The sequence below is a fragment of the Naegleria fowleri genome, assembly GCF_008403515.1.
Source record: "Naegleria fowleri strain ATCC 30894 chromosome Unknown tig48, whole genome shotgun sequence".
Taxonomy (NCBI): domain Eukaryota; phylum Heterolobosea; class Eutetramitea; order Acrasida; family Naegleriidae; genus Naegleria; species Naegleria fowleri.
The window spans coordinates 508,941-533,444 of record NW_025407980.1 but is presented as its reverse complement, the minus strand read 5'-3'; the positions used below and the strand labels follow the sequence as shown (position 1 = coordinate 533,444).

The 24,504-nt window shown below is 36.7% G+C and overlaps 10 protein-coding genes across 10 annotated transcripts; 6 read left to right on the top strand and 4 right to left on the bottom strand.

Annotated features, from left to right (window-relative positions):
- Nucleotides 1-452: 452 nt before the first annotated feature.
- FDP41_005931 (uncharacterized protein) lies at nt 453-2,490 on the top strand (the record flags this gene model as incomplete). The annotated part of the gene is made up of 2 exons (XM_044709510.1): nt 453-2,417; nt 2,470-2,490. The coding sequence occupies 2 exons, from the start codon at nt 453-455 to the stop codon at nt 2,488-2,490; spliced, it is 1,986 nt and encodes a 661-aa protein (XP_044559891.1).
- A 4-nt stretch (nt 2,491-2,494) lies between these two features.
- FDP41_005930 (uncharacterized protein) lies at nt 2,495-6,321 on the bottom strand (the record flags this gene model as incomplete). Its single annotated transcript, XM_044709509.1, has 2 exons — nt 2,495-5,730; nt 5,844-6,321. 2 exons carry the CDS (start codon nt 6,319-6,321, stop codon nt 2,495-2,497), a joined length of 3,714 nt encoding a protein of 1,237 aa, XP_044559890.1.
- Nucleotides 6,322-6,473: 152 nt separating this feature from the next.
- On the bottom strand, nt 6,474-12,567 carry FDP41_005929 (uncharacterized protein; the record flags this gene model as incomplete). Its single annotated transcript, XM_044709507.1, has 3 exons — nt 6,474-8,308; nt 8,422-12,414; nt 12,510-12,567. The coding sequence occupies 3 exons, from the start codon at nt 12,565-12,567 to the stop codon at nt 6,474-6,476; spliced, it is 5,886 nt and encodes a 1,961-aa protein (XP_044559889.1).
- Nucleotides 12,568-12,998: 431 nt separating this feature from the next.
- On the top strand, nt 12,999-14,651 carry FDP41_005928 (uncharacterized protein; the record flags this gene model as incomplete). Its single annotated transcript, XM_044709506.1, has 4 exons — nt 12,999-13,349; nt 13,496-13,777; nt 13,822-14,176; nt 14,245-14,651. 4 exons carry the CDS (start codon nt 12,999-13,001, stop codon nt 14,649-14,651), a joined length of 1,395 nt encoding a protein of 464 aa, XP_044559888.1.
- Nucleotides 14,652-14,822: 171 nt separating this feature from the next.
- Nucleotides 14,823-15,257, top strand: FDP41_005927 (uncharacterized protein; the record flags this gene model as incomplete). The annotated part of the gene is made up of 1 exon (XM_044709505.1): nt 14,823-15,257. The coding sequence occupies one exon, from the start codon at nt 14,823-14,825 to the stop codon at nt 15,255-15,257; it is 435 nt and encodes a 144-aa protein (XP_044559887.1).
- A 1,799-nt stretch (nt 15,258-17,056) lies between these two features.
- Nucleotides 17,057-18,379, bottom strand: FDP41_005926 (uncharacterized protein; the record flags this gene model as incomplete). Its single annotated transcript, XM_044709504.1, has 1 exon — nt 17,057-18,379. One exon carries the CDS (start codon nt 18,377-18,379, stop codon nt 17,057-17,059), a length of 1,323 nt encoding a protein of 440 aa, XP_044559886.1.
- An 87-nt stretch (nt 18,380-18,466) lies between these two features.
- Nucleotides 18,467-19,795, top strand: FDP41_005925 (uncharacterized protein; the record flags this gene model as incomplete). Its single annotated transcript, XM_044709503.1, has 1 exon — nt 18,467-19,795. The coding sequence occupies one exon, from the start codon at nt 18,467-18,469 to the stop codon at nt 19,793-19,795; it is 1,329 nt and encodes a 442-aa protein (XP_044559885.1).
- Nucleotides 19,796-19,867: 72 nt separating this feature from the next.
- On the bottom strand, nt 19,868-21,253 carry FDP41_005924 (uncharacterized protein; the record flags this gene model as incomplete). The annotated part of the gene is made up of 2 exons (XM_044709502.1): nt 19,868-20,223; nt 20,281-21,253. The coding sequence occupies 2 exons, from the start codon at nt 21,251-21,253 to the stop codon at nt 19,868-19,870; spliced, it is 1,329 nt and encodes a 442-aa protein (XP_044559884.1).
- A 166-nt stretch (nt 21,254-21,419) lies between these two features.
- Nucleotides 21,420-21,932, top strand: FDP41_005923 (uncharacterized protein; the record flags this gene model as incomplete). Its single annotated transcript, XM_044709501.1, has 1 exon — nt 21,420-21,932. One exon carries the CDS (start codon nt 21,420-21,422, stop codon nt 21,930-21,932), a length of 513 nt encoding a protein of 170 aa, XP_044559883.1.
- A 427-nt stretch (nt 21,933-22,359) lies between these two features.
- Nucleotides 22,360-24,494, top strand: FDP41_005922 (uncharacterized protein; the record flags this gene model as incomplete). Its single annotated transcript, XM_044709500.1, has 2 exons — nt 22,360-23,390; nt 23,525-24,494. 2 exons carry the CDS (start codon nt 22,360-22,362, stop codon nt 24,492-24,494), a joined length of 2,001 nt encoding a protein of 666 aa, XP_044559882.1.
- Nucleotides 24,495-24,504: the final 10 nt, after the last annotated feature.

Sequence of the window (24,504 nt, the reverse complement as noted above, 5' to 3'; positions counted from 1 at the left end):
TTGAGGAAACACAACAAGTGGATAGGAGATTGTAAGCTTCAAAACACACAGGGAAGAGGCTTCCAAGACTGTGTGGAATTTGTTTGCTACTTCCAGTATTCCGTAACGACGATGAAAGGTCGATCAATAATCTCAAACTTTTGCGTGATGATGATGATTCAGGCTGTTGTTGCTGCAGATTTTTTTTGTGTTGGTTACGATGACAAATTTGGTATGACTCAAAGACTAGAAAGAAGAAAAAATTTTGCCCCAGTTCTCTATGAGATGAAAAGATCTTTTCAAAACGGAAGACGAATGATCAGGTATCAGTCATTGAGTCGTGTAGTTTTAATGAAACAACACTATTGCAATGATTTGGTTAGGAAGTTGAATGGAAAGATATCATCGCCCTTGAATAGAGTCAAATCGTCTCGATAGATGATTGCAATCACGAAAGAGGCTTGAAGTAAAAAATGTCCCAGCAACAAAGAATTACTGAACGTTCAAATCCTCTCACACAAGATATTGATATCGCCTCGATGGATGGAATGGTTCGGCTCTTACGGACATGTGATGCTCAAATGTTTTGTGGTTATGAAACATTTCCATCGTGTTTTGATGAGCCCACCATTCAGGCCTTGTGTAAAATAGCCTTCCGAATGAAACAATGTATTGAAGATTGGCGTTCAGGTGCTCCTGTATCAAATGTTTTTATGAGTGGATGTGGTACAAGTGGTAGAATAGCCTACTTTTGTGCTCGGAATTATAATTATTGCATCCGAAAATTATTTGATGATAATGGTAATGACGGAAGAAACATTGATTGTTTTCAATATATTATTGCTGGAGGAGTTAACGCTTTAGTGAGTCCTCAAGAAGCCGCTGAAGACAAGCCCGAGGTTGGAAAGAATGATTTATTGTCACTCATTTCAAAAAATAATACCGAGCGAGGATTGTTTATTGGAATAACTTGTGGATTTTCTGCAGCCTATGTTGCAGGACAAATTATGTGTTTGAGCGAAGATAAATCCCTCAATATTGATTCGGTTTTATTTGGATTTAATCCTGTGGAACTGGCAAGAGAATTACCCATTGAAGGATGGAGGGATAATATGATATCATTCAAAAATGTGGTTGACACAGTTCAACACAATCAAGCGAGAGAGGACGAATTTATTGTTCTCAATCCTATTGTTGGACCAGAAGGAATTACTGGATCCACCCGAATGAAAGGAGGAAGCACATCAAAATTATTACTTGATGTGGCTTTTTCAGCAGCAATATTGTCCATCCTCAACAATAATAAGGACAACAGACACCCAAAAGACACCTCAACACACCATTTGAGAGAATTTATAATCGATACTCTTCAAGGATTTGAAATGGCAACAAGATGTACCTACGATTCGACATTTACTCTAAATCCTGATACAATCATTCCCAAGCTTTTTGAAAAACCCATCTCGTATGCCATTGACATGGCTTCTCAAAGCTTGAAACATGCTGCTTCCACACGAGACAACACCACAGTGCCAAGAAACGAGAAAGAGATTGGTCATATTTATTATGTTGGATGTGGAAATGCAGGAATTTTAGGTTTTATTGATGCTTCTGAGTGCGTTCCAACGTATGGAGCTCATCCCATGGATGTGAGAGGATTTTTGAAGAATGGATGGAATGAAATTTTCCAAACACACTCTGATCTTGACTCGAATGTGACTATGGAGAGCAAAGGAGAAAGCTTTTCTATTTCATTTTCTTATTTCAGAGAGAAAGTATTGGAACAAATCAATTCAAATGATTCTGTTTACTTTTTGGTAATTGACAAAACATTGAGCGATGAATTGTTGAATGAAATGATTGACCTATATCATGAAGTGAAAAATACGAAACAAGCCTCCACTTGTTGGTTGATAGTAACTGAGCAATCACATTCAGTAACTTCTCAGGATCATCAATGTTCTGAGCATGCCTCTGTGTTACCAAAAATATCAGAATTACTCAATAACTCTTCTCGAATGTGTGATCATTCTCTCACGAAGAAGAAAACTCATTCAATTGTTGTACCACTTCAAACATTGAGTCCTGTTCCCTATTTATATGGCTATGCAGAGCTCAGTTTAAAGTTGATGCTTAATGCAATTACTACGGGTTCTCATGTTCAAAAGGGAATGACATTTGGCAATCGAATGATCAACTTGAAGGTTAGCAATAACAAGCTCTACTATAGAGCCATCAATATTGTTTGCAATATCATGCAAGTGAGCGAACAAGTAGCCGAAGAATGTGTGTTAAGGGCAATTTATAATGATACAACACCAGATAGTCATTTGGTTTCTCATCACATCTCGAAGGCCATGACTGTGAGCAAGGTTGTTCCAGTTGCTCTTTTACTTGCTGCTAGCAAGGCTTCAGGGGAAAATAAGAGCGTTTTGGAAGTAAGAAAATTATTAGAGGTTGAACCAATTGTCAGGAATGTTATTCTCCAAGAACAAAATTCGAGAAAATTGAAAAATTAAATTTCTTCGTCATCCTCATCATCTGTAATTGGAATTCCTGATAAAAGTGAGCTGTCTTCCTCCTGTTCTACAGACCTACCCAAATGTTGAACCAAATCAAGATGTGCTGACATATTTTGCAAGCTACGTTTTTTCTCATTTTCTAACTTGGCAGTTCTTTCCTTATACATTTCGAGAGATCTGTTGAAATAATCAATTTGTGTTTGATGTTCTTCTTCTTTCTTAGCGACAAAGAGTTCAATTTGATCTTCCATCTGGGTGATACCTCGTTCAACTTCTTTTTTCATGCTGGTTTGGTACAAGAGAACTTGTTTCTTCAATCGTCGCAGCTCATCCTGTAAAACAGAAACATTGTCATTTAAGAATTTCAAACCTTTAGCGAGTTGCATCTTCTCGTTTTGCAATTCTGCAATTTGTTTGTCCTTCTGTTCAATGACGGACTTGTTACTTGCGATCAGACTTCTCTCTTTTCTCTCCTTTGCCAACTTTCCTTGAAGATCGAGAATTGTTTGTTCATATTCTTGAGTTTTCTGTTCAAAGTCCAGAGTTATTGCATCAAGCTCATTTTGAGTAAGATTAAGTTTGTTTTGCAATGATGCATAGCTGGAATTCAACTCTGATAATTTTGATCTACTCTTTTCTTGCAATTCTCTTTCTTTTTCTTGAATACTTTGTGTAATACTTTCTCGGCTTTCTTGTAAATCCTGCATGATCATTAAATATTCCTTTTCAATTTTCTTATAATTCTTTGTAATGTCAGAAAGGTCGCGTTCTTTTGTCCTCAGCTTTTCTTTAACTTCTTCAAGTTGTTTTGAGAGTCTTTCATTTTCGAGATCTTTGTCGATCATCTTTTCATCTTTCTGTTTGTTCAAGCGTGACACTTGTAACTGTAATTCTTCAATTTCCATTTCTTTTTGTTCAAGTTTTCCTTCCAGCTCTGAAATGTGACTTGTTTTGTCCATTTCATATCTTGACTTGATTTCTAACAATTGTTTGTGATGATTTTCCTTAATTTCCGAAAGCTTTGCTTCCCATTTATCTTCCGTTTGTTTGACCTTCTTTCTCAAATCTTCAACAAGTTCGTCAAGTTCAGAATTTGTTTTTCCAAACTGAGAGCATTTGGATTTAAGCGACTCTTGACCACTCTTGAGTTGCTCAATTTCCAGTCGCAAGTTCATTATTTCCGTTTCCTTCTTTTCGATAGATCTCTTAGCTTCTTGGTATGAGATTTTCATTTCTTCAAAAAGCTGTTCCTTCTCAAAGAGGTTTTTCTTTTGGTCCTTCAGATTGGATTTTAAGTTCATTATTTCTTGATCTTTTTCCTCAATTTGTGAATAGAGATCAGAGATTTGCCGTTGCTTATCGGTAATCGATCTTTCGCTGTCCTTCACTTTATATTCAGTGTCTTGCGATTGGTTTCTCAACTGTTCCAGCTCTTTTTCTAGCAATTGTTTGGATTTTTCAAGAGATACCAGGTTTGTCTTATTCCTTTCAATTTCCGTTTCCTTGGTAGAGACGACAAGTTGGAGATCTTTCAGTTGTGATTCAAGTTTTGTCACTTTTTCTTTTTCGACATCAATTTGCATTTCCAATTCTTCAGCTTTGGTCGAATAGTCATTGTTAAGAGCAGTCAGTCTCTCATTTTGATTCTTGATTTGTGCAATCAAAATTTCGTTACTAGCATTTTCTTCCTTGGCTTCCTCCAATTCATGTAAAGTTTTGTGGTAAAGCTGTTCTAAATCTTTTTTCTCTTTCAAAATCTTTTCTAAATCTTCAATCTTTTGTTCCAATTCTTTCTTTGTGTTTTTGCATGTCTCTTCGAGTGAGGAAATGTTCACACCCTTGTTTTCAATAATTTCCTTGTACTTTTCAATGACTGATTGTTTTTCGTGTATTATCTTTGAGAAGTTTTCTGAATCGGCTTGAAGCTTTTTTACGAGCTCTCTTTCTTTTTGTTTGAATTCTTCCAGATCCTGAACGAGTTGTTCTTTCTCCTTGTAGTATTGTTTCTGTGAAGACACAGTCTCCAATTTGGATTTATGGAGCTGAGAAAGCTCTTGCGAAAGAAGCTCATTGTTTGCTTGAGTAGTTTTCACTTTTTCTCGAAGACTAGAGTTTGCCTTTGCAAATTCTTCGCATATTTCGATGATTGACTTGACCTTGAAGGATGTAGTAACATTAGATGCAGCAGCTTGTATTTTCTTTTGATAGAGACTACTCTTCTCCAAGTAAGCACTCGATGAAATCGACTCTTCCATTTCGGTCAAACTCTTTTTACAGGTTTCAAGCTCCCTATTCATGACTTGATTCAAATTCATTGTATAAGTTAAATTATCTTCCAACTTTCGTTCCCTTTCGATGGAAGCCTTTAGTAACTGTGTAATCTTATCAAAATCTGAGTTGAAAGAAACACAACCGGCATCTTCAACAGTGGAAGCAAGTTCAAGATCATCATAACCCTTGCTTAATCTGGAATAGAGTTGAGCTCCTTTTGCTAAATCTTCCAAGGAGGGTATCTTGTCTTTACATGAACCAAGAAGTTTATCAAGCTCCTCAAGATAATTCTTTTGATTTTTGCAAATTTGTTGAATCTTTTCTGAAAAGGTAGTAAGCTTTGAGCATTTCATTCGTAACATGTTCGATTCTTCTCTAGATTCTAAAATTTCTCTATCTCTTAACTCTTGTGTTTGTTTTAAACAGTGTATTTGTTCTCCTAGATCTAAAATTTTGGTTTTCAACTCATCGATCTCTTTTTGGTATTCTTCAGACATCTTTTTTCGAATTCTTCCTCGCTCTTTTTCCAATAATTTATCGACCATCTTTTGTGTGAGCTCGGTGTCTTCTTCTCTAGACTTTGAAAATTGTTCAAGAGTTTTTTGAAGTCGCACCACATCGTCTTCGGCAATTTTCAAAGCTTTTCCTAGCCGTTCCTTTTCTTTTGTGCAATTTTCTAATTCTTTTTCTCTTTGGGCGAGCTCCCTTCGATTAAAATCACGCTCGCTTTCCAGAATTTTCGTCTTTCTTTCAGCATCGATTTTGTCGGAAATGTGTTTTTCGATTTGACTATTCTTTTCGGATATTAATCGGTCTACCTTTCCTTCAACATACGTAATAGTATCAAGAAAGTTCTTTTGTTCAGAGTAGGTGCTTCCATAGGAACCTTGTTTCAAAACATTTAAATATCTTTTGATAGTGTATGCAAGATAATCATCAGAGATTGAATCGTCCGAGCCTGTCAATCATCAAGTTTTTCAATATTGCAAATATGAAAAGAATTTATCCCATCAGTTTGTTGAAATTAATAATTGTTGCGCTGCTAAATGAATACAACCTTTGCATACTTACTCTCTTTGAAAGGAGATGACGAAGAAGGTAATTGTATTGGTGATGACGATGATGAAGAAATGGTTTTTGAAGCGGTCGATTGCAGCTCTCTGACTTCGCGGGTCAACAATTCAATCTCCTTTTTTTGCTGCTTGATCTTTTTCTTGAGTTTATCTTCTTCCTTGGTGAGAGGACCGTTCTTTCCATCCAGCGATGAAGATACTGCCGACAATTTTGATTTCAATTTTGTAAGTCGTTCGCTGTACATGGGAGGAGTCGTGTATTGCTGCTTGTTGGCTTCCCCATTCTCCAAAGTGGAGCTTTTCGTTCCGTTATTCCAAAAAGAGACAAGCCTTGGACCATGATGATCCATCACACGAACATCCTCAATGCTGCCCTCTTCCGATAATCTTACACTGGTAGAGGCGACCTTCTTCCCTCCATGATAGAAATGATGATGTTCGTGTGTCACTTGAGGTTTATTGTCAGAGTTCATCATTTTTTTATGAAATGTTGTAAAAATTTGGCGGGAGCGCGTTTTTGTTTGCTTTTCGTTTGATTTTTCAATCCTTCAAATTCCTTTTCAAATATACAATGTAATGAATGAACACAAGCGATTTTACTCAGAAGAATGAATAAACACAAGCGATTTTACTCAGTCATGCTCGAATTATTGTTGTTATTTCCTATTGAACTAGTATCATGCCTCAATAAATTCGTTTGACTATTAGTGGTACTACAACTATTATTACTGTGATGACTCATCTGAGATCTGACATCAGAGCTGGATCGAGCCAACACGAGTCGTGAGAGAGTCTTTGGATCCACTCCCTTTGATGGTGGTGGTTGTTGTCGATGTGAATGTGTTCTGGAAGAGAAGGCATCCTCATCCTCACAATCGTCACTCACCAGCTTAATTTCATTAATCATGGAACTGCCATGATCGGCAATCGTCGTTGTGTTCTTACTACCTCCCACACCACCCACAACAACAATTGCAGCAGAGGAGGACAGATCTGCTGTTGAGTCTTCTTCTTTGTTTGAATGATGATATTGTTGTGGTTTCTTAATGACAAGAGGAAGGCCTCGATCCAAGAGTTCCATATCCCACAAACGATCCTCGTCGTATTCTTCGAGGTCGGCATCGAGAGACTCTCCTTCAATCTTTTTCAAGTATTCAGTGAAGAGAGTCCACAAGTGTAGACATTGATTCTTGATTCGAATTTGTTTCAAAGGTACCTCACGAGAACGAGAACGAGTTTCTTGTGGTTCCTCGTGATGAGGAGTTTCTTGAACAGGAATAGTGATGACACTGGATGTAGCAGCACCATTCTCCATCATGCTAGCTTGTGCTGATGAATGTGAGGATTGTTTTTGTAAGGATGGTTGTTGATTTTCATCTTTCAATTCAATATCAAGATTGGATTCCACAAGGAATGCACCCATAGGTGTGTGGTGGTTGCTACTACCGTGTGTGGTCTCTTGAAGAGCTTCTTTCTGATTCTTTCGTAATTCTTCCATTTGTTTCTTTCTTCGATCGGAAAGATATTGAGATAAAAAGTCTAAAGCGACCAATACGAGAATGGCAACTGAGCTCACAATCACTGTAATGATACACAAATAACCAAGTGCTGAGGCTGTCTCTTCATTGGGGAAGTTATTCACATAAAATAATAAACCTGAGAATAATAAAAACTCAGTGGACAGCAACACGAGATATTCCATCACGTTGTGGAAGACTCTTCGGTAAGGGACATGATGTGTTTGTAAAATAAAGCTCATGAAAATGACGAACATGGTAAAGAGAATCACCAGAATGGGCCATGTTGAAAAGAAAATGATGGCAGCAGAAATGCTCAATTTTCTCAAAATGATAATAATTTCCCAAAATAATCTTCCATTTCTAAAACGTATAAATAAAAATCGAAATCTTGCATAGAATTTGAATCTCTTGTTTTCGTCATTCTTCTTCCATAAAATGTAAGCAAATAATACAATCGTTCCCAATCCAAAGAAAATAAAGGTCAATAAGGCAAATGTGAAATAGACCCACCAAGTGTCTTCAAAACAATAAAGAGTTGGATCAGCACTCACAAACCACTTTTTCACGCCATTCACAGTCGTTTCACGACAATCAAAAATTTCAGCAGCTTTGGTCACTACAAATACATAACTGAAACTAATAATGACAATAAAGGTGTGAATGAACATGTCTCCAAAATTCATTAATTCACGTTTCGATCGAGGAACGAGGAATAATCGAATGATATCTCTTCTCATCGATTTGAGAACTCGAACGATCAAATGACGGTGAGTCGTGTCATACCAAGAAACAATTTTTGGATGTTTTCGAATTTTAGAAACGAGTGGAAGTTTAGAGAGAATAGCACTTCTTAAACATTCCAATCCAAAAGCAATTAATAAAAGAGCTCCGAAAAATACAGGAAGAGCCAATGTTAATCCCCACTTTAAACCATAATTGATGACTATTATTAATGAATGATGGTGTCACATTAGTTACAGTTGTAATGGTGGTGTTCCAATGAAAATTAATCAATTCATCCATACTAATCGTGTACTATCAATATGTACTACTTACTGGCCACACATTCTGGAACGAAAATATTCAAATTCAAGTTAAAGAATTTGAGAGTGTCAAACGCTTGTTGTAAACTTTGAGGCCATTCAAAATTGTAAACTGTGAAAACAGCAATAATTTGGAAATAGCTCACAGCAATACTAATACTGGACAAGTGAGAAACTTTCAATTGTGCAAATTTGAAAAACAATAAGGCCAATATCAAAATCACTGCCATGACAATCAAAAAACGCAGTTGAATATCCTCATTACATTGTTGACACACATCTCCACTTTTGAAATACAATCCAGGAACACAAGAAACACATTTGATTCCAGTGTATCCAGTGCCACATCTTCCTTCGAGTGTTAAATTTTGTCCTGGACAACGAATCGCTGCATTCGGTTCATCACATTTGAGAAGAACAATTTTTCCATTTTGAGATTCTGGATTGTCAGCATCCCACCAATAACCTGGAAGTGGAATGGGTAAAGTAGATCCACCAGGACAAGTGGCACCTGTTGGACATGGCCAACAATCAGCACTCACTGGAGAGGAACCATTTCGTCGATAATATCCCTTTTCACAATCACAGTCAAAGATGGAAGATGATCCAACAGATACTGTGGTTTTAAAAGCACCACAATTCACACATTTAGGTTGAGCAGTTTGATTGTTGTAACTTCCAATTTCACACTGAATGCAAGAAAAGAATCCTTCCAAAGGTTTGTAAGTTCCCAATGGACATGCTTCACATGTGTTGATATAGTCAGGTGCAGAAAATCCTGCAGCACAAGCTTTCACATTGACACTATTCGTCGAGTATGCATATTGATAATTATTATACGAGATGGCAACACTGGCTGGTCCATCTGGATGAGCTGGAGTTGTGCAATTAATTTCAAATGCACTATTGAATTGACAATCATGCTCTGAAGTGAAATCTCCCAACTTGAAGTAAATTCGATATTCAGAATTGAAAGGAGCATTATTTGGATCTGCAGAAATAATCATTGAATTTTCACCTTTGGCATCCACTTCGAGTGGAGAAATCATTTGAATGACTGGATGTTCATAAAATTCAAATGGAAATCCTTCACTTTTTAAATTGGTTGAAGTTTGAAGAAAAATCTTGAATCTATCTTTGGCAGGAAATGTGATACGTTGACTTGGATAAACTCCCATATTGTACTGAGAAATGGTGTCATTTAAGGCAGCAGTATTGATGACACATTTGAATTCTTCGTTGGTGAGAAGTGTTCCTACTGGAACTGTATAATTGACATGAACATTGGTTCCGATCACTTTGGTGTATTCCACAATGCATTTGGTCACATCGGTGGTAATACCTTTTAAAGTGACTGTTAGAAAACCTGGTCCTTTGGAATCATCGGTTGGATCAATGGGTCCCTTGGTTGGAATGGCTTGGACAATGACTGGAATTTCAGATTCACGAACAGTCACTGTATAATCTTGACCATTCTTCTTTGGTACATAGACAGCACTTGTGAAAAATCCATCAAACGAAATTGTAACTCCAAATGTTAATGGAAGTGCAACGCCAGACGATAAAATATTGGGAGACATGCATCGAATTTCTGTCGATGTGAAACTGGTGCAATCGGCGAGGAATGAAATAGTTCCATTGTTGTTGTTGTTGTTTTTTTGTTGAGCATATTGAATCATTCTCTTTTGATAGGAAGTGATGGCCCTTCTCATGTGTGACTTGTAATTGCTTCTTGAAAGTTTTTCCATGATTTTTCTTGTTTTTGAATTGGTTGGCGTACTCTTTAAGGTGAGCTTAATTTTGATCGTTTCTGATTTTGGAAAATTTGAACCAAGAATTCGGAATGGTTTGGCAGCAGGAGAGATGGTATCATCGGCATAACCTGCAGAAACTGCAGTCGAATTGACCAATGTATATTCTTCAAATTTGGTCACTGTCACAAGATTTGCATCCATGACGCTCAATCTTCGAATTCCATGATCTGTACTAAAAGTACCGAATGGACCATCCATGGAAATCTTTAAAATATAAAATCCAGATGAAGAAATGTTATTTACAAACACAGTGGACAATGCGAGTTGATTCGAATTCACAAAGGATGCTGTTCCTTGATATAGTCTCGATAATTCAGCGCCAGAGTTTCCATCCACTTCCACAAATTTGTAATAAATGGTTTGAGAAAGTGGTGGTATTCCAAAGCTGTCCAAGCTTGTCATAATTGTGAAATTAACACTGTTCATATTTTCCAAGAGAACTGAATCTGGAATGATGGATTGAATTTGCAATGGAGGAAGAACTGAAAGTGCATTCTTTGTGAGATAGGTTGCTGGTGATGTCATGGATGACTTGGAAATGGCAAACATGATTTTCAAATTACAATTCGATTCACAATTTCCAGAATTTCCACTGCTAGTAGAACGAGTGTCTGTTGTATAAGGTGAACATCCACAAACATTAGAAAGAGAGTTTGGTCGATTGGAAAAACCACGATAATCACAATTCAATCCATTCTTTGAGTTGATTGTTGTAAGAGTGCATGAAATTTGATTTTCAGGTTTCAAATCTACCACCGAATTGACCAAATAAAAAGTATAATTCACAATTCCTGAATTAATATAAACTTCATCAATATTTGTCACAGTAATTGTGCTACCACTTGATGAATTGTAAACGGATGGTTGAGTAATATTGAAAGAATACACGGCAGTAGGTGCCACAATTTCTGGTCTTAAATAATCTCCAAAAAGTAATTTAGGATTTCCAATAATTTTGTTGGATCGAATGGAAATTTGGTCTTGCACACTTTTTGCATAATTGCTTGGCCTTAAAAAAAAGTTAAATTCTTGTGGTGGTGTGACCATCAATTCCCACAGAGCAGGACATGGACATTCCAACACTTGACTTTGAAACCAAGTACAATCATAGAAAGACGTACTGGATGGATCACTCTGTTCTACCATACTAAATCTCACAAGAGGTGCAATGGACTGTGAAAAGTAAGAACTCGAAGGAAATGAAATTCTTAAATTATTTTGTCCAAAGAGAGAACAAGAACTTCTTGAACCCGTATAAGCAATATTCACAGTTGAATCAAATTCGAAAATTGCAATATTCAAATTCACTCCATCTGGAACATTTCCACTTTGTGAATAACTGAGAGTGGTCATTCCATTTCTATAATTTGGATCTGTGCAAATAATTTGAGCTCTCACTAAACTTTCAGTCACCATTATGACAGATCCACTCATGGATGTGAAATTTGAGCCACATATCGTAATAGTGAGAGAATTACTTGGTGTGAATAGTGGGTGTAAAGTTGTTCCAAGCTCAATTGTTGTCAACTCTCCAAATCGAATAATACTTGGTGAGAGAACAATCTTGGAAGCATTCAAAGGTGAATAATAGAGAACTCCATCACTCACTGGATAAATCAAAGTGTCCATCACAACATCAAAATCCAATCTCTTATATCGTTGATAAATGTCAAATGTCGCCACATCCAACAAGGATTGAACATCAGCAACACTCAATGTGGCACTATAAAGTAAATTTGAAACTCCACTCTTTGTCAATGCTGCACTGATCGATGGATTCAGAGAAGACCTTAATAATTTACTATTACATCTCTCAAACAACATGTAAAACAAAGAATACGAAACAGGAACATTTCCACTTGTAAAATTCAATCCATAGTCATGAAAACCATTTCCATTTGGTGGTGGAATAACTTTTCCATTTGGTGTCAAGTAAAAATCGGAAATGTATAAAAAGTAATCATCCACATTATTCGAAATTGATAAATTACAAAATCCAGGTTGAGTCGTCAATATTGTCACCGAATTGGGAGTATCGAAATAACAATATTGAGTAGTGGCAGCATCACTCGAAAGACTGAGTGATGAAGGTTGACAGGTACAATTTGAATTAGTCGTGTAGGTACCTTTGGTGTTGATGAAACGATCTGGAGTTCCGTAAAAGAAGAAAATTCTATTGGAAAGAGAGAGGTCTGTGATGATGTCAAGTCAAATGTCAATTTCATGTGAAACGAAATTTCATGTCGAGAGGATGAATATCACTCGTAAAGAAACTCCTTTAACTTACCGAATGTTTCCTGATGAGATTTATCAATTCCGTGAGTCAACATCATAATGATTATCATCACGATGATGAACGAAACCATTCCAAGTCGCGTTCGTGTTGCGTGTCGGACCGATATGAATGACATCATGGTTAGGATCGACAAAATTTTACACAGAGTGGGGAACGAAGAGAGAGAGTGTTGTTGTTTTTTGCTTTTGTGGCAACCAAAGAGGTCGCTGAAAAGTAGCATGTGGAAAGTCAGCGCGGAGAAGAATTTCGGTTGTTTCGGCCAATGGTTGACAATTGAAAAAACTTTGTAAAGAAGTCGATGGTCCTCCTATTCAAAGGGTATTTCAATCTTGAATGTGTTTACATTGGAATTTGTAAAGCAATTCCTCATTCACGAGTGAGCTCACCCTCTCTATGCTCTCTCTGGAATGTGATATATACTCACCCTCCAAAAAACCCTTCTCTCTATGAAACACTCTGTGTTGCTCCACAAAAGGAAAAATGAAAAAGTCTTTGCATAGGTCTTTCTTTCTCTCTCCGTCCTTAAAGATTTCCGAGAAGGAAGAGTTGGGAAGGTTTTATTGTTTTGATGGACAAGATGAAAAGGTTGTTGTTGGAGGTAATAACAAGAAGGAGTTGATTCTTTCGAGTAAATTATCATCATCAGTAATTATTCATCAAGAAATTCCTGTAGGAATGTTATTGTTGAAGGAGAAGCCTTTTTGTTTTTGTGTATCCGAGGAACAACGGAGTAGAATTTGTAATTATTGTTTTAGAGAAAAATCGGAAGGGATGAAATTGTCGAGATGTAAAGCTTGTAAATATTCTCATTATTGCTCGATGGAGTGCTATGTAAGTGATGAATGATGATGAATTTCATATTCTCTCGAAATCAGGAGTGAAAAATTGGAAATAATATTCAACGAAATGATTTGTGAATTATTATGAATTTTTGTTTCATTCTTTGTGTTTTGTACATGATGATGGTGACATTATAGAATGCAGATCAACATTTGGTTGAATGTAAAGCCTTACAAAAACACCCTCAAGTGACCAACTCTATGAGATTAATGTTGAAATGTTTTTTAAACTGCAAGACTGCTGAGGATGTCGAAAAAATTGAGAATTTATCACCTAAAGAAAGTTTGAAGGGCATTGATGATTTGAAACAATTGGCAATACTCTTTTGTGATTATGTGAAAGAATTAGATCTTTCAACAATATGCTTTATTGGTCATCGAAACACAGATGTCGATTATCTCTATTTATTGTTTCAAAAGGTAAGTGAGTTTTTGAGACGCTATTATACTTTTCACATAATCAGGTTCAAAGAAACACATTTTCTATTTGCAACGATGAAATGAACGTTATTGGTTCAGGACTATATTTTCACGCATCCATGTTTAATCATAGTTGTGTTCCGAATTGCACAATTCTCTTCGACTCGAACAAGAACATTTACACAAGAGTCATAAAGTCCAACATTAAGGCTGGAGAACCTCTCACCATTAATTATATTGACCTACTGGATGTGACACCAAATAGGCAACAAAAACTAAAAAAACAGTACCATTTCACATGCCAATGTTCTCGGTGTGCATCTTCAGATGATCCTGAAGAGAGAAACGCCCTTGTCGAAGGCATGTTAGAAATGGCGAATGATTTTAAAAAGAAGAATCGTAGGTATTTTATGTTTTGAAATACTCATGAATCATACTAACAATTTTTCTTCCGTTGTGACAACCAGAACTCGATAAAGCCATTGACTGTTATTCACGAATAGTTTCCAAGAAAAAATCCTCACCAAAACTATTTCACGATATTTACATGGGCATTGCTCTAAATGCTCTTGCCCACAACTATGTGGAATTGGGTAAATTTGAAATAGCGTATCCCTACGCAGTGGAATCACTTGCCTTCTTGGAGAAATACTATCCAGAATTTTACCCAATTCTTGGTTTGCAGTACTTGATGTGTGCGAAACTTGGAGCCTATCTCGAAGAGGAGCAAACCATAAACACCTTCCCACCAATCACACAGCATGGATCTCGTCAATATTTCGAAAAAGCGTTTCCCATATTATCCAAGCTCTTCATCCACGAGGACAACACTCCATTTGATGTGATCAAACGAAATCAAATCTCACTTAATTGATTGCAATCCATTTTACAAAATCCCACAACAATTTGACGTAACGGATAGTTGAGCGCGAGCACTATTTTTGATTACGATGTCAAACCAGTTCGAGCTGCCGCAAGAACTTTTTTCTACATCATAAATTGTGAGAAGTTTCTCGCACAACTACTCGCAATAACAATTAACAAAATGTCTCAACTCGCTTTGCATCCATATCTCTTCTTTCCAGGCAACTGCCATGAAGCAATGAATTATTATCAGTCCATTCTTGGTGGTAAACTCCAAATTTTAAAGGCTGATGAGGAAGCAGAGAAGCGTTGTCCATCCATGAAAGGAAAGGTTATGCACAGTTGCTTGCAATTAGATTCTGGCAATGTTTTGCAAGGAAGTGACGATCCAAACAACAGTCAGGTCACACATTCTGGATTCTCCCTTTCTATCACAGCAAAATCTGTCGAAGAAGGAGAAAAGCTGTTCCAAGCTCTATCGAATGATGGCAAAGTTACTATGGCATTCGGAAAGACATCATTTTCTGCCGGCTTCGGTACCTGTAAGGACAAGTATGGTGTCGGATGGATGGTGTACGTCTGTACCGGAAACCAAAGTGTCAGCACAACTCAATAACTTTATAAACTCGTTGAGTCTTAGCCTTAGCCATTAATTATTCAAACATTGAAGATCGTGGTTGATCAGTTTTTCATAATCATGTTCGAGGGTGAGATGAGGAGACAGCATGTGTTTGAGCCATTCTTCGTTTCCATGAGCCATTCTTTCAAGTTGATGATGCTTTAAAACAATCGAGTTTCCAGCTCGAATCACTTCTGACACCCCATTCTCCAATAAACCACGTCGCAATTACTCCTTGTTGTATTTCCCTGGATTCGCAGTAAAAGAGCTTAAATGAAATGCATAATGAAAATAGAGTGGAGAGTCAATCGTTTTCAAATAGAGAGTGCTCGACTTATCCTTATCTAACAATGCACACAAGTAGCAACAAATTACTCTCCACTGATTCAGAAGGGTATCGTATGATTTTGAAATGAAAGCATATCAGACGCTTTTTTCAAATACTTCATAATGTCCTCATGTCTATGATACGTCCAATACTTAAATACATAGGTACAAATTTCCCAAGTGTTTTCCATTGCAGTACAAATTGGACATGGCGTTTCTCGGAAAGAATTTAGATGTAAATGGATATTCAACACCTTTAAGAAAAATATTTTTCTTTTCAAGCTTAAATTCATATTTTTCACAAAGAGATTCGAGTTGTCTTTGGGCAATTATGTTTCCAAAGTAGGCAGGTAAATAAATTTTCAACACTGAGGAAACTCCAAAAAAATCAGACAAAGGTGGAGAGCTTATAAACCGTAGTATGAATTTAATGGGATAAAACAATTGTCCCACAAATAGTATATTCTTCACTTGCGACAGCTTGTTCACGAGTTCCTTGTACTCTGAAATAGTGGAAAGAGGTGTACATTGGCAGATTCTGCTTAATACTTCAAACTGAGAGCTGGAGCACATGTTTTCAAAGAGGCTTATTAATCTGATAACCAAGGTGTGACATGGAGAGAAATGGCGAACAGTAATGACTTGATTTGAGGAGGAAGAGCTGTTGGATGGGTTTTTTCGTGCTGGTTGTTGTTGCGATTGAGGTAGAAAGTGTAGAATCAGGAAGAAAGTCTTTTCTGTACAAATCGGCCGCACACAACGAAGGCACTCTCCGTTCTGCATCCTTATTTGCTCGTATCCAATCTTTCAATAACCTGGTTTCTTCCACTCTCGTTCGGTCACAGCACACACATGCATATTGGATGTCCCCAACAAAGATCATATCGATATGGGTACGATAAGTTTCTGAATGGAACACCTTAAATCTAATGGTAGTGAAGTGAAAGAGAGGCTTTTGGCCAAACACGGATGCATCTCCAGCGTCTTTGGTAACATCAAACACCTCGACTCCATCCTTCATTGTTCGAGAATGCATCTTGATCGAAACTCTCGTTTTCTTGGAGATTGATGTCCTTCGGGTTCGAATTCCTTACTCTTTTAGCAGGATTGGTCCTTAATAATTGAGAGTAATAGCCAACCTCTCTGTTGGGAGTGTTTGATGACTCACTTCAATCATTGTTTTCGACATGATCTATTTCTGAGAAGCACTCTTCATGAAAGAGTGGTCTGTGTGATCAGTACCACAATTAAATCGGAATGAACTAGATCAGAACTTGCAAGGAATCAAATAAACCCACATCAATAATAATAAAAAGGGTGAAATTCTTTCTTTTTTGAGGATACCACTCTTCTTTTTTTACCTAATATATATAGACTCGCTTTCACTCGAGTTAACAACAAAGGGAGACCAAAATATATCTCGTACATTGAAGTATCGCATAGCTTAGTGTACTAGAGATATCTACGACTCAGGAATACATCTTGTGTAAACATCTCTTCGAGTATGGAATGGCACCTTCTTCATGATATTCCTGCTTGTTCATGCATAAATCAGGAAAGATGGACATAGAAGCAAGAATGGAGCCTCCAATCCAAGCAGGAGTACACGAGTGAGAGTGTCGTTTGGGTTCTACTTGAACATGAGCTTGTGAGGGAGCTAACTGAATCATCTCTTTCAGAAGTCTTTCTTTGAAACCAGGTAATAAAGTACTTTCTCCAGCGAGAACGATATTAGAATATAGACCTAATCGAGCATGCATGTCACTACAGGATCGAATGGAGTCGAGTGCTAATTGATGAATGCCAGATGAATCGTCAATTTCAAATGGTGTTCCTTCTGAGAGCTCTTCTGACTGATACAACTCTGGTTGGAATAATATTTCACAAGTTTTGAATCTCTCATACTCAGTGTTGAGGAGAGTTCCATCTGGCAACTCGTATTCTTTGGAAATTAGAGATGAATCTTTTTTCATTTCTGATTCGTAATCGAGTGCGACATAACACAGAGTTTCCTTAATTTCTTTGCAAAGACAATGAATTTCATAAAAGGTTTTGAAAAACAATCCTTTTTGACGAAAGTTTTGTGCCAGAATTTGAGTCAAATCAGAGCCTGCAACCTCTAATTGCTTGACAGAATTTGCCACTACTTTTCCATCCAAACATGATGCAATTTGGGTGACTCCATGGCCACATTCCACAACGACACCATTCGTTTTTCCGTTTGCATATAAACTCATCAGTGGAGATGGTGCCAAGCACAGAGCAGGTATTTGCAATTTTTCAAACATGATTTGAATGGTCTTTTCTCGATGCATGTTTAAATTGTTTGTAAAATGATGATTGGTTGAAGTACTTTTCAAAAAACAACAATTACCCATGAAAGGATTTTCATTAAGCAAGAGAGCTCTATCTGTGCATGTTTCTTGAAATCCCATCACCTTGTCATGATTATTCAAGGAATATGAATGCTCTCGAGTGGTTCCATGATTCAATAACACATGATTAAATATTAAAAAGTCCCAAAATGTCTCAAGATCATGCCAATCAGTCACCTGTCCTCTCTGTATTGGAAAACAATGTTTAATAAATCCTCTCCGATCCAACACTTCATCTCCGAGGAATATGGTGTGATATTGGGCTTGTGGATATCGACCCAGCATGGTTCGGGTGATCACTTTCGGAGAAGGTTGCAAAGGGTCCGAGTGGTTGTTGTTGTTGTTGATTAATGCCAGACCAGCTCGGGACTGATAGGATCCACAATCAAGCACAATCGGAGCAAGTTCAAAGATCATTGCTCAACGAAAAATCTATTTTTTTGAAAGTTTCAATTGAAGATGGTTATTCAGAGAGAGGAAGGATTACAAAAACGCAAACAAAAAATGTCTTCAATGCCTCCTCCTCCGACATCCTCGACGATGTTACCCTCACCAACAACGACATCATACTACAGTCGGGAACAAGTAGCGGCTCACTCGTCGGAAAATGATTGTTGGATGATTTGTCATGGACTTGTCTATGATGTAACGACCTATTTGAATGAACATCCTGGAGGTGTCAATCTCATGATGAAGAACGCAGGGAAAGATTGTACATCAGATTTTGAAGCCATGTTTCATAGCCCAAAAGCTAGAAATATTTTGAAAAAGTATTTAATCGGAGAATTGTTAACGGAAAAGAATCAATCGTTAGGATCCTCCACAACGCAACGAAGGAGTCATTTGACAAATTTTGCAAATACGAACCAAATCAAGACTGGTTTTGCACCAAATATGCTGTCGCCATTCTATACAACATCATCCTCTAGTTCTTCATCAAAACCTGTGGAGGTGAATCCATACAACAAACAACAACGAGTTCAAACATTTAAAGAGCCTCAACTCGCTCAAAATAATACAAACAACTCTGCTCCAAAACCTGTCATGTCAAAATCAATGTTTATGGATTACAAAGTAATGCTTGTTCAAAACATTACAAGCGACACAAAAGTATTTACTCTGAAATTGCCGTCACTCTCTGAGTTTCTTCCTCTCAAGCCTGGTCAACATATCCAGGTTGCTTTCCCAGATAAGGACAGCGAAAACAATTTACTTGTAAGAAAATATACTCCAACTAGTATTGAAAATAGAGGATTTTTTGAGCTGACAATCAAGCTCTATAATAATGGAAAAATGTCACAAAAATTAAGCAAAATTAAGATTGGTGACACAATATCAGCTAGGGGACCTTTTGGGTTGGAAGAGCTCTCTGAACGAGTTTTGAGTAGTACAAAAATTATAATGATATGCATTGGTAGTGGAATCACTCCCATGTATCAAATTATTAAATATGTGGCGAAAGAGATTGAGGAAAAAACGCTAATGAAATTGAGGAAAATGATTCTTCTCTATGGAAACAAAACAATGCAAGATATCATTCTAGAACAGAACTTGACAAGCATTTCTAAAGAGGTGTCAAAAGGAGATTTCTCTCTGGAGATATTTCACAAAGTTAGCCGAGAACCTCAAGATTATCTGAACACCTTTTCCACGGAGAATGTACATTATGAGGCTGGAAGAATGGATAAACTTTTTCTAAGCAAACATGCCAGCGATACGCAAGTGGATCACTCGTGCTTGTTCTTTATATGTGGTACAGATGAATTTGTGCAACAAACCAAACAATTCCTTTCCAATAATGGCCACTCACAGCAAAATATTATTGCCTTTTAATGATTTTGCAAACATAGATTCTTATTTGAACTAGAAACTGATGTAGTTGATAGTACCTTAAAACGACAAGTTTTACTGAAAATTCTTTAAAGATTTTTCCACCAAACCATGCCTTCTTGATTTGACACACGAGATGTCAATCATTGTGTTCAAGTTTTCATAGATTGATTGAATGGAACTCTCAAAATTTGGGCTTTCCTCACATTCCTTCAGTATTACCCCATTGACAGCTAGTTCAGAATTGCAAACTTGGTTAAAATCTTTCAACAATAAAGTTACTGCTTCTAGGGTGCTAATTCGTCCTTCAACTTTTCCTGTACGAACGAGCTTGAAAACATAATTGTAATTTGTTGGTACATCTATTTTGATCCGCCTACAGCCAGCAAACGAGTCTCGCCTATTTAACATTCTTGCTTCGTTCCATGTGCCTTTTCATGATTTTTTGAAAATAAATTAATATTTTCATAACACCCATTGAAACCTACCATCCAGCACAAAAACATGGAAATGAAAGTCATTAACTGATTCTATAAATCCAGTTCTTCTGTCGTCTAAATTTTTGTAAAGTGATCCAATGTCCTCAGGAAGAGCTTGAGCCACTGTCTGAGAATCTGCTGACGGAAAGAGAATATAAACAAATTGGTTACTTCCAGGCTGTGACGCCACCTCCACAAGATTCTTAATTACCGCTTCATGCATCTCATGTTGGTCAATGTATAAATGAGCCGTTTGTGTTGCATCTGTGTGTAGTAATATTTTCACACTATTTGTAGATTTGTGGAATTCTTTCTTGTGCATTAGAAAATGTAAATGAAGATTAATCTCAACCTTTTTAGTGTGAAGTGAGTAGTCGCTACTAGTATTGGAAGAGCATTCCACATTTTTTGTCCACTTTGGTAAAAACGTGAATGGCTTTAGTTTTCCACAAAGACATTGTTTGTTGATCATCCAGCAATATCTACACCTTGTTTTAGCATCCAATATGAGCGCTTCATATAAATTGCTGTACACAAAATACTTTTGAAGAGAATTTTCTGGAAATATTTTTACAGCTTCGTGTTTATCGATTTTACCCAATTCTTCATTAAGTTTGGCGTCCTCGGTCAAAAAATCAATGCAATTCTTGTAGCTTGTGTTGTATATCCTCTCCAAAACTGGTTTCACCTCATTTGTGAGACCATTCTCATTGGTCGTTGTATTTCCGTCATTTGCTTCAGAAATCATCATAGAGGCTCTACAACAAATCGAATGATACTTTCGTGCTCCTTCGGTACAAAAATTATAATTATTGCTCTTCCGGTTATTATTGAAAATTCCAATCCTTTTAAAAATTACAGATGATAAATCCGATAGTGATGATGATGAAAATTGAATGGTCGCTCCACTTCTTCTCGGAGCTCTCAACAACAGGTAAGGAAGGAAAGAAAAAATATTTTTTTGAAGTTGATGGTGTGCCATTTTTTGAATAGTGCATTTCCTGAATTGATTACCAAAATATAAATTATGATATTTTCAAATCACCTTGTGTGTAAGATTTGACATCGCTCTTACATTAAACGTTCGATCATTCAATATTGCATGATTTCATCAAATTTGAGAATAATTTATTTTTTTTCAAAAAAATATGACAAATTACGAGAATCCAACCACTATTTTGATTTTAGAATATTTTTCTGTCGTGATTGAACTATCGGAATTGTTGTATCAAAAATTTAGGAGGAAGTATTTACCATTCAGTTTACAATTTAAAGTGTGTGGAGAGATTCTTGGTGGTGATGAGCGTGTAACTACTCAAATGAATGATTTAATTGTCGATGCAAAGAATGAAAAGATATATTTAGTTGGAGTATCACCTTTTATTCATGTATTCGATTATCAAACCAAACATTTTATGTATGGTATATCAATCTCTAAAAATGTAATTCTGAGAGCTTTGGCTTTGGATCAAAATGAAAATTCACTGATCTCAAGTGCAGACTTTTTGGTAAAATATGATTTGATCCATAAGGAAATCTTATGGACATTAATAGATCCGCGTATTTCTCTTACATGTTGCATGGCTATTAATAAGCATGATGGCACAATATATGTTACATGTTTTAGATCTGGAATTGCTGTCGTTTCAGAAGAGTGTTAAACACTTTTTCTCAAGATTGTGAAGGCCCTTGGGGAATACAAACAATGAGAACTATCGACAACAACAATTACATTATTGTTTCCAATTTTTTGAATCGAAGTTTGGTAGTATTTAAACAACAAGAAATACAAGACAAGTCCATACATATTGATACACTTTTCACTGTTCAACTTGATGATTTTATGGGCCTTCGAGGATTACATTATGATGAATTTATTAGTCAACTCTTTGTTTGTGACGAACAAGCTGCATGTATTCATGTTTTTTCATTGCCTAAAAACTGTGACTTTTCAATCATGCCGGTGAATTTCAACGAAAATTACGCTCTCAACAAGACCCAAATACTGAATTCACAAGACAACGCAAATCAACTGCTTGCTGTTCCTAATCAAGAGAAAGATTGAAGGTTGCATCAAAATCAAAAAAAATGTTGACTGCAAGGTTGAAAGGGTTATTTCAACCATCATCATCATCACTAATAAAACTGTTCGGATCATCATTGTTGATCGGGAAGCAGAATATTCATCATCATGCAACGATATCCATCCACAACAACCACAACAATTTATTTGTTAGGCATGAAAACATCAATTCCGATCAACAGGCTCGGAATTTTTCCATCATCCGCTCCACCACACGAAAAAGTAATGCCGAACGATTTTTAGAGACAGAATTAATTAGGCATGATCAAAAGAAGAGAATTAGTCAAGGTACAAAAACAAATCCTGAAGCAACCGCCACACAAAATGATAAATATTTGACAAATCCCGAAGCCTATGCCAAGTTTTTAAAACTTAATTTGATGGGAGCCATCGCCAAAGCTGCAAGTCACTTCTTAAAATTCTCTGCTCCTACCGAAATTCAGGAACAAGTCATTCCAAAAGCTCTTAAAAAGAGTAACATTGTAGCCAGTGCAGAGACAGGAACAGGAAAAACTGCTGCCTATGGCTTTCCATTACTCCAGAAAATTATTCATGAGAAACTACGAGGTTCACATACTACTCTTGCAGAAAGAGAAATTGGTACTCTTGTACTTTGTCCAACCAAGGAATTATCGGAGCAAGTTTATGAACATTTAAATAACTTTAAAAAGTACACATTGGAAGTGTTGCATGATGAAGGAAAAATTAATGATGAAGAGTTTGATATCAAAATTGGAGTCATCTTTGGAGGAGCTTCCAAAATTTCTCAACTTAAAACCATCAAACAAGGTCTGGATATTCTTGTAGCGACACCTGGAAGATTGGTCGAATTGCTCAAGACAAACAATGGATGTAACTTGAAAACTGTACGCTATTTAGTTTTGGATGAGTGTGATCGAATGTTGAACATGGGATTTTTACCTGAGCTCAAACGAATTTACGAGAACCTTCCAAAACCTAATGAAAGTGAAGAGCCCATGCAAGTATTGATGTTTTCTGCCACCCTTACTAGAGATGTTGAAGATTTAGTGTGTAGGTAAGTTGAGTCAGAATTGATTTCAAAACACGAATCGGAAAATTCAAAAATTTGAATTTACACCTTCACACCTCCTGTTATCTTTGATTAATACATCACTTGGCAACAATGAAACAAATGTCAATACACGACAGATTTGCTCCAACTCACAAAATGATTAATCTCAATCAAGAGTTCAAAATTCCTGAAACAATCAAACACATCAAATATTTCGTGAGTAAGAAGGAATTGAAATTTAAACTATTGCTCTATCTTCTTGGCCGTAAAGGCTCTCTCAAGAATAAGAAAGTCTTGGTTTTCTGTAGAACTCGAGACAAGGTCGAACGTTTGACCGAAAATCTCACGAAAAGGGGATACAAAGCAATTGGAATTCACAAGGAAAAGAGTTTAGCCTTCAGAACCAAAGCAATCAAGTCGTTCTCTCTTCCTGACAATAGTGAATGCCAAATTTTAGTTTCTACCGACGTGCTTGCAAGAGGTATTGACGTTCCTGATCTTCCATTTGTCATCAACTATGATGTACCAGCAAAACCTGAAGATTATGTTCATCGTGTTGGAAGAACTGGACGAGCAGGTCAAGAAGGAATGGCTTTTTCTTTCATTGCTAAAGTTCCAATCATCACTCACGTAGGAGGTCGATTGGTTGAGCTCAATGAAGAGCACTTTATCAAAACAGTGGAACAATTTATTTCACAACGAATTGAAGAACGAAAAATCCCAGGAAAATGGCAAGATAAATACATGGATCAATTAGAGATTGAAAAAGAGAAAGTTGAAGCACTATCTAAAAGGAAGGCCCTTGAAATTTTGCAAAAAAAGACAAAACAAGGTCCAACTAAAAAAGATGTACAAGATGAGAAAATGGTGGCCGCATTTTCTGAGAGCTACAATCGCCTCAAACAGAAAGTGGAACAAACGAAAACACTCACCTCAGAAGATCTCAAATATGCTCCAACTCTTCGTCACTTTAAGGAAGGACGATATGAGGATGTCATGAAAGAATTTGAAGTGAAGAGAGCCATCAAAGAAGGTGCCATTAAACGAGTGAATACAAATAGTAAGAATAGAAAGAAGAAGAAAAAGAAGTTTATTTATCAGCTATAAAACTTTCTCA